Source organism: Vigna umbellata, chromosome 1 (assembly GCF_029865625.1).
Source record: "Vigna umbellata cultivar VRB3 chromosome 1, Vumbellata_1.0, whole genome shotgun sequence".
NCBI lineage: Eukaryota > Viridiplantae > Streptophyta > Magnoliopsida > Fabales > Fabaceae > Vigna > Vigna umbellata.
The window spans coordinates 92,711,449-92,724,844 of record NC_142165.1 but is presented as its reverse complement, the minus strand read 5'-3'; the positions used below and the strand labels follow the sequence as shown (position 1 = coordinate 92,724,844).

The window sequence follows — 13,396 nt, the reverse complement described above, 5'->3', positions numbered from 1 at the left end:
TATATTTTAAACTTTTAATATTAAAATAATTGAATTTTATTATTTAAAATCTATTATCAATTCTAAAACACAATTTTCTATACTCTTGGTTTGTTTTATGAAAGTAAATGTAAATCATTATTCACACTAAACAACATGTGAACATCATATTTTAATTCAGTGTGAAACTCCATTTACTATATGAGAAACCGTTTATGAGAAACCGTTTATGAGAAACATTACAAATATCATTTGTGGAGAATGAAGTTTTATATTAGTATTGGTAATTGGTAATATTAATTCTAATTCTAATAATAATAGTAATAATAATAATTATAATAACATTAATACAATTAATACTAATATTAATATTAATTTAAATAATAATAATATTATTTATATTACTAAAAATAATACTAATACTAACAATTAATATTAATAACAGTAATAATAATACTAATATTTATAATAATACTAACAGCAATAACATTTATATTAATATATCAATAACACCAATACTAATACTAATAATGCTAATAACACTACTAATAGTAATACTACAGTACTAATAATATTATTGTTATTGGTAATACTATTTCTAATGTTAATAATAATACTAATACTAATACTAATAAAGTTAATATCATGACTAATACTAACATTATTTCAAAAAATAATACTAATAATATACAATATTAATTATATAATTAATACACATAACAGTAATAATACAAATATTTATAATAATACTAATAAAATTTAAAGGTGTCAGAAAAAGTAATTATGGACATTTAAGAAATTTTAATTGTACATTCTATTCTTTTATATATATATATATATATATATATATATGTGTGTGTACCGACGTAAGATATAATAATTAAGAGTACAGATACAGTATATTAACTCAATACGGAACTTTCTTCCAAGAACTTCATAATTTTTATCCTTAATAAGCACACCCCTTTGTCTCCTAATAATACCACAACAGTTTTTATATATGGATTTTTACATGATAAAATTACCCACTTTTATAATATTTTTAACAATTATACTTTAAGTAATAGTTAAAAAAATATCTAGGGGATTCAACTCACCGTTTACACATGCAGTTAAATATTGAAAATTTTACCTTTTTTCTAATAAAATATTCAATATTTTTATTTATATAAGAGACGCATTGGCGATTTTCTTTTTGTCATGGAATTGCATAGCAAAAGTTAGACTTATGTTTGGAGACGTATTTGCGGCTGCCTACAAATATCTTCCTCCACCATACCCTTTTATCTTAATTTAAAAATATGTTATATAACATTTTAAAGCATTTAATTTAAATATAATAAAATTGATAAATTTAAAACAAAGTCACATTTATAATTATATGAAACTAAATATTTGTAAAACTACAAATTGTGTTCCATTAAATAAATTAAATTATAATAAGTAGAGGAAATGATAAATGATTGAAGTTTTATTAAATGCTTTCTAGAAAAGTTTTAGATAATATGACATATGTCAGTGATAAAAAATATAGTACACGTGAAATAAAATAAAAAGATAATAGAAGATACTAATAAAAAATGAAAATTGGGAGGAAAACAGAGGCAGTTAGTTCCTATCGTTTGTCTGTTTCGAATCGGATTCTGTATTTATTCCCATCGTTGGTTCATCTCTTCACCCTTCGCTTCTCTTCTCTTCTCTTTTCCTCTCTTACAAATCAATCCAATCGAGGGCCCTTTTTTCACTGAGTTCCGACCATGGCCGAATCGGTGGAGCTGCCTAGTCGCTTGGCGATTCTCCCTTTCAAGAACAAGGTTCTCTTACCCGGCGCCATCATCAGAATCCGCTGCACTTCCCCTACCAGGTACCTCTCCTTCTCCGTTTCCCCTTCAAGTTGGCATTTAATTAATACGACATATTAACTTTTATTCCTCCAATTCTTGTTTTGAGTGCTTGTTTTGTTTGATCCGGAGGAGTTTTTTATTACTATAATCCGCAGCTTTGTCTGTTGATCTCCTTTCGAGTTTGCTCCTTAATTTACCCCAATCAGTTAAATTACAGTCTCCGAAAGTTATTTAGGTGGCTACTTTAGTTCTCAAATTACAAGAATTAGGCAAACATGGCTGAGTGTTGTTTTTTTTACTACAAACTTTAATTTGACAAATTAAAATAAATGAATATTTAGGGATGATTGATGGAATTTTTGGGTGAAATTAGACTCCATAGTTTAAAAGGATCAGCTAAAATAAATGATATTTGGAGAGGATTAATGGAATTTTCGTTTTCAGGATGAGAGAAATATTGGCAAGATAGTTTCTAATACTCTTTTTTCAACTCTTGAACGCGTCATTATTGTTAGCTTGGTATTTATTGGTAATCCTAAAGTTATGGGTCCCTCTTAAACACGTTTTTGTTGTCTGGGTATTTGCTAGTGGGTACTCTAAGTTATGGGTCAACTTTTTATTTGATGTCTCACTAGCTCGCAGTTTTGTGACTTTAAGTACATTTCATTTAACAGTAAAGAGTGCTACTGACATTGAAATTATGTTTCTAAGGATTATTTTGTCAATTCATGTAAAAAGAGGATACTTTGTCCACTTGGTATTTACTTGTTCATTTATTGTTTTTGTTTTAGTTACAATGGTTTACTAAAACAAAAGTGACTCATTGACTGTACCAAAAAGTTCAACATTTTTAATTTCTCGATGTCTTTAAGCATTACCTGTGACTGTTTCTTTCGTTTACTGAAGTGTGAAGTTGGTGGAACAAGAGCTTTGGCAGCGAGAAGAGAAGGGGTTGATTGGCATCCTGCCAGTGCGGGATGCTGCTGAAATTAAGCCAGCAGGTCCTACTGTATCTGAAGGTGATAAATTGTTTTTTTTTTAAGTTTAGTTTTTATACACTATTATTAGTGTAGAAATATTTACACTGTCAACCAATACAAATGTATATTATTGGCATGACTTTTAAGATAGTTATTATAGCATTCAACAATCATACTTCTTTATCATGGAAGACAATGGGGGATTGAATATAAAAACCTTTACATTGTTAGGATAAGAAGAACTATTTACTCTTTTTTGTTTTCACCTCGACCAAATAAAACCTGGTTTGCCAATGTTAATTTTTTTCCCCTCTTCCTTATAAGCACAGGCACTGATTCTGCAAATCAAAACACAAGAGTTCAAGGTGGTTCATCGGATTCTCATAAGCTTGACACAAAAAAGCAGAATGATGTTGTTCATTGGCACAATAGGTAAGACTCAAACGAATACCTTTTGTGTCATTCTATAATCTCAGATCAAGTTAGTTGATAATAAATGTTATACATTCTAACAGTTCATCACTCCATCTGCAATTTGGATTAAGTGGTATAAGTTGAACGTTTTTAATGATGTTATAAATTGTAACAGTTCAAAAGTCTGTTGTCTTTTTCTTTTTTGCCTGAACTGATGGCTTCTTTTGTATATCTACCTTTAGATGTTGGTAATTACAAAAAAGTACAATAATTTTGTAATTCTATCAATTGAACAACTTATGGCTTGTTTAGTTTGAACAGAATGTTTTCTATTTTCTCTGATGATAACTACTATTATCACCTTATTTTCACTTTATTTCTGATTTTCAAACATTTGTATAGGAAATTGTGTAACAAACATTTTGGTATTTTCTCCATTTCATGTAGAAATCACTAAAAACAGGAAACAAAGTGAAAAATAGGTGGAATTTGTGTAATAATTAGATAAAACAGGAAATGGAAACAGAAAATGTTTTCTTAAAACAAACTAGCCCTTACTTATCTGATCAAATGTTGCAAAATGAAACCTGAAAATTTCGGTGGATTTTTATCAACTTTGGTTCCAGGGGAGTAGCTGCCCGACCCTTACATTTATCAAGGGGAGTGGAGAAACCAAGTGGGAGGGTTACGTACACAGTTGTTCTTGAAGGTTTATGCCGATTTAGAGTACAGGAACTGAGCACAAGAGGAATATACCATACTGCAAGGATAACTTCCCTTGAAATGACTAAGACTGGTAAGTTGTTAGTACTCTTTCTTCAGTATTAGCTTCTGTGTCGGAAATCTATATTGTAAGAGTTGTATATTCGACAGTGATGGGTTCCACCAGAAATTTGATATTTTATTTTCTATAAACAGTTAAATGATTATTTGGAGACCTATGCCTTCCACTTGATGTAAACACTATAAACTGAAGTTTTGGTTTTCTGACTGAACATTTAATTCAAAAAACAAATCTTTAGAGAGTTATTCCCCTTCACATCCCTTTTAACAACTTCCTCCAATGTTCTTCATGATCCTCTACCCCTTTCATGTGACTAAACCATACCATTTACTGGTGCTTTCAAGGCACTTCTTAGTACCTGAACTTTAATACCTTTTAAACTAGCATGCTCTTTCCTCGTGAGAAGTATACAGTAAAAAGAATTTTGTTGTTTTCAGCTTAACAGTGTGGCTTTTAGCATTATGGTAAAATGGAAAAAAGGAATTTTATACTTGTTTCATGATGATTCAACCATTGATAAAATTTAATTCATTAACTCTGAAGACTAGTTGCTTCCATTTTTATAATCTAGAGCTGGAACAAGTGGAGCAAGACCCAGATTTCATAATGTTGTCTCGCCAATTCAAAGCTACTGCTATGGAGCTTATTTCTGTTTTGGAGCTGGTAAAGCTTTTACCTTTAGCACTTAACATTTACTGAAAATACAAAATTGTTATTTGAGTTTTTAGCTCTAGAAAACCTAGGATAATATAAATATTAGTTGAATTTACCATTTCAGTCTATGCTTGCCTAAAATATTTTGGGTTATTGATGTTAACTTCTGTTTTATAGTTATATGCATAAACTGTTAATTTTAATATTTTGGGATTGCCATCCTTTCTGTTTAGCTAACAATTCCTTGCTTGTTTATAGAAACAAAAAACTGGTGGAAGGACAAAAGTCCTTTTGGATAACGTTCCAGTTCACAAGTTGGCTGATATATTTGTTGCTAGTTTTGAGATAAGTTTTGAAGAACAATTATCTATGCTGGACTCAGTTGACCCCAAAGTGAGGCTTTCAAAAGCAACTGAGTTAGTTGACAGGCATTTACAGGTGAGTAATAGAGTTACTGACGCTTGACTTGGCTTGGTCTTTTAGCTTCACTAATTCTACTTGTGCCTGTATATGCCAACAGTCAATTCGTGTGGCTGAGAAAATTACTCAAAAGGTTGAAGGACAATTGTCAAAATCTCAGAAAGAATTTCTTTTGCGCCAGCAGGTTAGTTTTCTTGCACCTTTTTTCATGATTTATTTGTCATATACAAATGCAAGGGTATAGGTGTTATACTGAGAGGAGAGTTACATCCTTCTAAAATTCAATTAAATGTTTCAAGCCAATAGTTTTTTCAGATTATTATGACAAGTAGGAAGTCCTCGTGCATAGTATGCTTTAATAGATAATTTTTCTTTCCTTAATGACCGGAATATATATATAAATATGTGGAAAAATAGCAATGTATTTTCTCTCGGTTTAGATAAATCCTTGCAGGAAATGCTGCATTGGAGCATTTTTCTGCTTTGTTTATGTGTGTTAATTTAATTGAAATGTTCTCTTTATGTATTATATATTTAGATGAGGGCCATAAAAGAGGAGCTTGGTGATAATGATGATGATGAGGATGACCTGGCTGCTCTCGAAAGAAAAATGCAAAGTGCAAGAATGCCACAGAATATATGGAAACATGCACACAGAGAGTTAAGGTACTTCTCAATGGAAACATAGTTAGATGTAGTGATAAACTTAAGATTTATCTTTTTAAGGGAATAATTTGTTACATATGATTTGCAAAATGAAAAGGATAATATCAAAGTTGAGGTACTTCTCAATGGGAACATAGTTAGATATGGTGCTGAACTTAGGATTGAACTTTGTGAGGGAATAACTTGTTACATATGATCTGCAAAATGAAAAAGAAAATGATACTATCGTAATTTAAGTGCTTTTGTAGCCTCAGATAGACAATCGGTTCATTTTACTAATTTGTGTCTCAGGAGGCTTAAAAAAATGCAGCCACAGCAACCGGGGTATAACAGTTCAAGGGTTTACCTAGAGCTTCTTGCTGACCTGCCCTGGCAGAAAGCTAGTGAAGAGATTGAGCTGGACTTAAAAGCTGCGCTGAAGCGACTTGATAGTGATCACTATGGTTTAGTGAAGGTTAAGCAAAGGATAATTGAATACCTGGCTGTTCGCAAGGTTGTCAAACAACTCTTACTATACTTTTCTAGTGTATTTGAAATTTAATTAGTTACTAATTTAAGTACATGTATACTTTACAGCTTAAACCAGATGCAAGGGGTCCTGTGTTGTGCTTTGTTGGGCCACCAGGTGTTGGGAAAACATCTTTGGCATCTTCTATTGCTGCTGCCTTGGGAAGAAAATTTGTGCGCATATCCCTTGGTGGAGTCAAGGATGAGGCTGATATTAGAGGACATAGGAGAACATATGTTGGAAGCATGCCTGGGCGGCTCATAGATGGATTAAAGGTTCAACTGAATTTAAAATTTCTGACATTACTTGTAATAGCCTCTGATTTGCATGACATTTACAAATACACGGGTGAGGTTATTGATAGTTTTAGATTATGAGAGATGGAATGCTTTCATTTTCTTGTTTTCTCTGGGCCTAGGCCTTTTGGTTTTGTCCTAGTGTGTGTGACTAGAATTGAGTCAGTTTTAGGATAGGTTGGATATAGACTAAATCCGAAATTCCAAAATGCTTATGCAAAACTGTAGTACATAAATGTTGATTCAGTTAGAATACAAATGGAGGAGTTAACAGGAGACTCGGTATATTTTTTTACTCGACATTGGAAGGGCCTCTTGTACAGAAGAAAAGCTGCATTTATGAGGATTTGGTGCATTTGAATGGATTATTAGGAGCGAATCAGTATTAGTTCTAGTGAATGAGACAAGAACTTACTCAGAACTAGGATGCATCGAGACTAAACCTCTATGAATGAGTTATTAGGACTAGTGAATGAGGCTAAAACTTAGTCGGAATTAGGAAAACTGTATTTATGAGGGTTTGGTGCATATGATCGATGTATTAGGACTGAATCAGTGTTACTCCTAGTAAATGAGAATAGAACTGAGTCAGAATTAGGATGCATAAAGACTAGATCTAAGATTCCAAAATGCTTACATAAAACTTGTATTACAGAAAATGCTTATCAGTTAGAATAGAAAGGGAGGATAAGAAAGGAGATTTAGTAATTTTTATATTGAGACTTGGAGGGCCTCATTTTTGAGTAATTGGTGCATATGATTATGACTAGAGTATTAGATCAGACAGTTCTCACTTCTTTCAGTGCACTCTCATTTGAAGTCAGAGTTATAGACAGAGATGGACTAAAACGAAAACACTATTATCTAACTTGACTTTTTTTTCAATAGAGGATAACATAAGGGATATTGTCAATTACATAGACGAGTTTCAGAAATTAGAATCAGATATGCAAATGCAATAGAGAGCCCCCTTGATCTACGTTTTTTAATCAACTCTCGTTTGCTTCTTTGTTTTTAGGAGGATACAAAATCCTCCTATCATGTTATTTTCATATATAAAAACTGTTGTGGTATTAATAGGAGACAAGGAGATACAAAATCCTCCTATCATAATATTTTCATGTCTCCTTACAACTTTTTTTGTCAAGGAGGGAGGCCACTGGTATTGAACGATCGGAATGTTAAAACGTGGGTTAACAAGTAGTTTTTACTCATTAGCGGATCCACTGACAGTTTGTTTATTCTTCTATGATCGTATGATGCTGGATATATATTTTTTGTGTAATTTATAATACTTCAGAGAGAATATGGAGTTTAATAAATAGTTTTGATTAGTGAACTCATGGGGTTGTTCTTTATTCTCTTGTGGTCGTAATAGTATCTAAGTTTTCTTTTTTCTTTACATTGTAAAAATGTTCCATCTATATAATAATATTTTTCTAATTAATGTGTTTGTATGAAATTAAGATAATTTTAGTAATCATATTTTACCGATGTACATATATAGAGTGAGAAGACATCATCTCACATTAACATAATGTTTCATACGAAGTATTTTAAAGCTTGGATACTGTTTTATTTCTTTCTCACATTATAACGTGTATTTCAAGTCATTAAGGGAAAGCATTAAGATTATACCATACAAAATTGAATATATAATATGGTTGTTGATGTGTTTTTCTCTCTTTGAATTTTATACTGATCATTTCATTTTACATCTAACTTACAGAGAGTAGGTGTGTGCAATCCTGTCATGTTGCTTGATGAAGTTGACAAGACAGGCTCTGATATTCGTGGAGATCCAGCTTCAGCATTGCTAGAGGTTCTTGATCCAGAACAAAATAAATCATTCAACGATCAGTATCCTTTACTTTTCAAGATGTGTTCCTTGAATTTGCTCTCCTGCCTTGTTAGATCGGATGATACTTTTTCAGTCCCCGACATCCTTTCTGATGAAAATTTTTCCCTTTCACGCCTCACCTAGCCACATAAAAGAGCCTTAAGTTGAAAGAATGAATAATACAATAGCTATTTCCTGGTTGGAGACACCTGTTTTGCATTTTTACCATCTGCTTGTCTGCCCATAATTGAGTTTTTTTTTTTTTCTAGCATAAACTATATTCTTATTTTGAACTTGATCTAGCTACCTTCACTTTATTTTTCTGAAGATTTCACCATCTTCCTTTTTGACATTTGATTGTTAAGGGTAAGTTAATCTTGACACAAGTTTTTTTTTTGTAAGGAAATTGTGTTAATGTATACCCTAATATATCTATTACTTGACGAGAATTGTTCACTTTCGCCCTGTTTCCCTTCTAACGCACATTGCCCAAACGATTTCTTATCCTCCTTGTTACTGACAACAAAGCATTCCCCTCACTATTTAGTAATATTTTATCTTTTACTGTAAAAAAATCTGTCGGATTCCTTAACGTTAGCTAGCTATTTGAATGTTCCATTTGATCTATCCAAGGTAGTCTTTGTGGCTACGGCAAATAGGTTGCAACCCATTCCTCCACCACTTCGTGATAGGATGGAAGTAATTGAGCTTCCTGGATACACACCTGAGGAAAAGCTCCACATAGCTATGCAGCATTTGATTCCAAGAGTTTTAGACCAACATGGATTGAGTTCTGAGTTTCTTCAGATTCCAGAGGTAGCGAATGTTTTTTGATTATACAAAAATAGTTTCGGAAACATAAAAAGTTTCTTCTCATTCAAGGAAAGGGCAAAAATAAAAGGAATAAGAAGACAAACATATGAAGTATTATTAGTTTACATGGTATTGTAAATGTACGGGTGAGCAATTGATTTTGATAGTATCCATAACTGTAAATATCTTTTCAGTCTTGCCATTGTGGAAAATAACTGGTTTTTATGTTTTGGTTGTATCTTACATTTATTGATTGAATATCTAAAGTCATTCTTTTGCTAATCCTTGCTTTCTATGTTTTGGTTGTATCTTACATTTTATTGATTGAATATCTGAAGTCTTTCTTTTACTAATCCTTGTGATTGCATTCTTTCCTTCTACTTGGTCCTTGTTCTTAAGGATGCTATTAAACTAATGAAATCGTATGTAGCATAATAGTCTGAACTGAAATTACTATAAAAGGATAATCTCAACTGAAATACTTCCTATACCATTTTGTGTTCCTAGAAAGAAAATTTGTATAGAAATCTAATGAAGGGCTATTTTGATGTAGGCAATGGTTAAGCTTGTCATTCACAGATATACTAGGGAAGCTGGTGTGAGAAATTTGGAAAGGAATATAGCTGCCTTGGCTCGAGCTGCTGCAGTAAGAGTTTTAGAGCAAGAACAAGTAGTTCCATTAAACAAAGGGATGCAAGGACTTACTACACCACTTGTGGAAAACAGACTGGCTGACGGGACTGAAGTTGAGATGGAAGTGATACCTATTGGTGTCAATAGTCGGGACATCACAAACACATTCAGGATTGCCTCTCCATTGGTTGTGGACGAACCTATGCTTGAAAAAGTGCTTGGGGTAATTGATATGCCATAGTATGTTATAATGAATGTTTACAACATTTCTTTGATATATTAAGTGTAAATGAATTGGCTTGGTTGTGATGTTACCATGAAACCTTTTTCATAAGAAAATTTTGAAGGAAATTATTTATCTGATGTCATGTAATGCAGCCCCCAAGATTTGATGGTAGTGAGGCTGCCGAACGTGTGGCTACCCCTGGGGTCTCTGTTGGGCTAGTTTGGACTGCCTTTGGTGGAGAAGTTCAGTTTGTGGAGGCTACAGCAATGGTTGGGAAGGGTGAACTGCATCTTACTGGACAGCTTGGTGATGTAATAAAAGAATCAGCTCAGATTGCTCTAACATGGGTATGCAATAAAATCCAATTTGTTTAATTATCCTTCCATCTTGATTGGTTTTATCTAGCATCGTGTTCATAAAAGTTTATCTATGGTTATGGTTTGCTAGTATTGTATCTTGAATTTTATTGTTCCTGTTTGGATCCAATTATAAGGTCCCGATCAGCTATTATGATGTGGTTCTCCCAATATTCTTATCAATTTTTATTTGGGGCTTTCCTCCATATTTCTGAGTTGCCAAAAAGTAGCATGGGTGGTGATGCTAACATTGCTGTGTTCGTTAAGACTAGTCAAAGGTTTAGTTTGTGGTTAGATCACATGGGTCCTAGGATTTTGGAATGTGGTGAGATGTTAGGATTCAATTGCAAGGTATGAGATTTGAGTGCTGTGCTAGCCATGTGGGAGTCTCACTCCTCTTATTTTCCTATCTTTCAATAATATTATATACATTTCTATCACCTATTGTGCTCTATTCTATTTCTGTGCTTTCGGTATCCATCAGAGCCCATTAAGTGTGTTTGTTGAAAAAAAAAAAGAACTGTTGTTTGAATCTCGCGGTGTGCACAAGTGAAGTATTCTTTTATTTTTAAGCCTTAATTGGGTCATTCAGATTGAAGGCTGTATCAGCATGATATGCTTGTTGTACACTTTGGCTCTCATTTTCCTTTTTATAGATGCCATCAGACTGTTATATATGCTCAACATATGGATTAAATCGGGAATCATTACTTGCTTTTATTTAACTATGAAGGATTGGTTTTGTAGGTAAGGGCAAGGGCAACTGATCTTAGGCTGGCTGCTGAGGAGGGATTTAGTCTTTTGGAGGGTCGTGATGTACACATACATTTTCCAGCAGGTGCTGTACCTAAAGATGGTCCCTCAGCAGGTGTGACTTTGGTCACGGCATTAGTATCACTTTTCAGTCAGCAAAGGGTGAGATCAGACACGGCTATGACTGGAGAGATGACATTGAGAGGTCTGGTCCTACCCGTTGGTGGTGTCAAGGATAAGGTAAAATTCTTAAATCTTTTGGACCTTTGTCAACTTTCTGAGACAGGACTATTGACCTAAATAGAATGAATTCAGAGCGTGGGCTGAAATTAAGAAACATACTGATGATAAGGACAAAAAAGTAAAGTAGGATGAAAGTAGGATGAAAAATAAGAAAAATAAGTTCATAACTTGTGAGTTGTTATGGGTTAATTTGATTTGTCGTTTTTTCATGTTCGCAATACATACTATTCAATGTGTAAGTTTTTTGGTTAGATTTTATAATTTTTTCCATTCTGCCACGCTGTCCACCGTAAAACTAAGAGTAAGTTTTGCCTGCTGCCTTCCATTGACAACACAGTACACATAACAGTAACCAATTTCACTTTCTGAGATAAAATTTGGTTGTTGTCAGAAGTTGGAATAGCTTAGCATTATTTTTAATGACTTAATTAACTCTTCGATCCCATAATAGAGTATTTTAATCTGTCCTATTTTGTATTTTTTGTTTGGTTTTGGTCGAGCTTAATTTTTTTAGCATGCTCTGTCTGTGTTTGAGTTCAACACTCGTTCCTTTGAGGAAAATGACAGATACGTATCTTTGTGAATTATTTGGGATAGACATACAGAAAATGGATCTCTTTTGTGCTTTTAGGCGCTATGGGCTTCATAGCTTATAGAGACTTAATTAACTCTATTATGCTTTTTTACCAAAAGAAATTAACCAATTGCTGGGTAGAATTATATTAACCCAGTTTGCTATTTCAGATGGAGTTAATGCTTTTGTAATAGTTAGTTTTCCAGTTTTGTGCGGCTTTAACTGCATTGATCGTATCTAATTAAACATGTTCAAGAAAGAGATTAAGAAAGATTAAGGTTGTAAAAGGTGGTAAAAATGACCTTTTTCATTATTTCAGATACTAGCTGCACATCGTTATGGTATTAAGAGAGTTATCCTGCCTGAAAGGAACTTGAAGGACTTGGTTGAAGTACCATCGTCAGTGCTAGCCAATTTGGAGGTAATTCAACAGCCATGTTTTGCTGCACGGTTGCACATTTTACGACTACGAGTGACCATGTTTCCTATTAATCTAGACAATTCAACGGTCTTGAAAATTCTTTATTTATTTTTAACTAGTATATTCAAACCTTCAGTAGGTCTTGTAAATGCCTATTTTCGTTTTCTACATTTTAATGTTTCTCAATCAGGTTTTATCAGCACTGAAATGAAGCAGAAAATCACAATTTTATCTTTTAAATTTCCTTAACAGATTTTGCTGGCAAAACGAGTAGAAGATGTGTTGGAGCATGCTTTTGATGGGGGGTGCCCTTGGAGGCAACACTCAAAGTTATAACAGAAACCTTGATACGAAGGTCGTGGTAGTACCCACACCATTGTGTTTCAAATCATTAATGGCTTGTATATCAATTCAACATACGGTCCCATTCTGATCTAAGATTCTCCTTCTGATCGCGGGGTCGAGTCCAAGTACATTGACCTATTCAAGTGGCCGTAATTGAGCAAAACTCAACAGACCAACAATTTGGATGCGAGCTGACATTCAATATATCATTGAAAATTCACTTCATAATTTTAGTGTGTAAATGCTTTAGCTTGAGATCAGCTATTGTGGAAGGTGACATTTTTAAGAGCTCTTCATGCAATATACCCCGCTCACTCCTTTTGTAAATTATTTACCTTCTCCCCATACATATATATAATTTTTTTTTAATCATAGATAATTAACTTCAAACAAGAGTGTTTCCTCTCTCTTTATCCTGGTTTTTTCAACCGTTTTTCTTTCTTACGTTTTGGTCTGTTTAGTCAGTAAGAGTTTCCAAATATGCTGTCAACTGCATGTTTGCACAGAGATGGTCAAACTTTGTCCATCGTACTTACTTCAGGATGATGGAAGGGGTGCTCTGCTCCCTGGTTTCTTCGTGGTCTCTCTTTTTTTCCCCATTATAAAAAAACTGCAGTATGAATCTTGATATTTTAATAACTTTTCTT

At 33.2% G+C, this 13,396-nt stretch overlaps 1 protein-coding gene across 1 annotated transcript; it reads left to right on the top strand.

The window, feature by feature from the left end:
* Window positions 1-1,615: 1,615 nt before the first annotated feature.
* Window positions 1,616-13,076, top strand: LOC124846909 (lon protease homolog 2, peroxisomal). The gene is made up of 17 exons (XM_047324277.2): window positions 1,616-1,843; window positions 2,730-2,842; window positions 3,133-3,235; window positions 3,844-4,013; window positions 4,573-4,664; window positions 4,914-5,093; window positions 5,176-5,259; window positions 5,614-5,741; window positions 6,033-6,234; window positions 6,318-6,524; window positions 8,275-8,405; window positions 8,988-9,201; window positions 9,752-10,054; window positions 10,210-10,404; window positions 11,161-11,406; window positions 12,303-12,404; window positions 12,657-13,076. The coding sequence occupies exons 1-17, from the start codon at window positions 1,737-1,739 to the stop codon at window positions 12,738-12,740; spliced, it is 2,661 nt and encodes an 886-aa protein (XP_047180233.2). The 5' UTR covers window positions 1,616-1,736; the 3' UTR covers window positions 12,741-13,076.
* The last annotated feature ends 320 nt before the right edge of the window (window positions 13,077-13,396 follow it).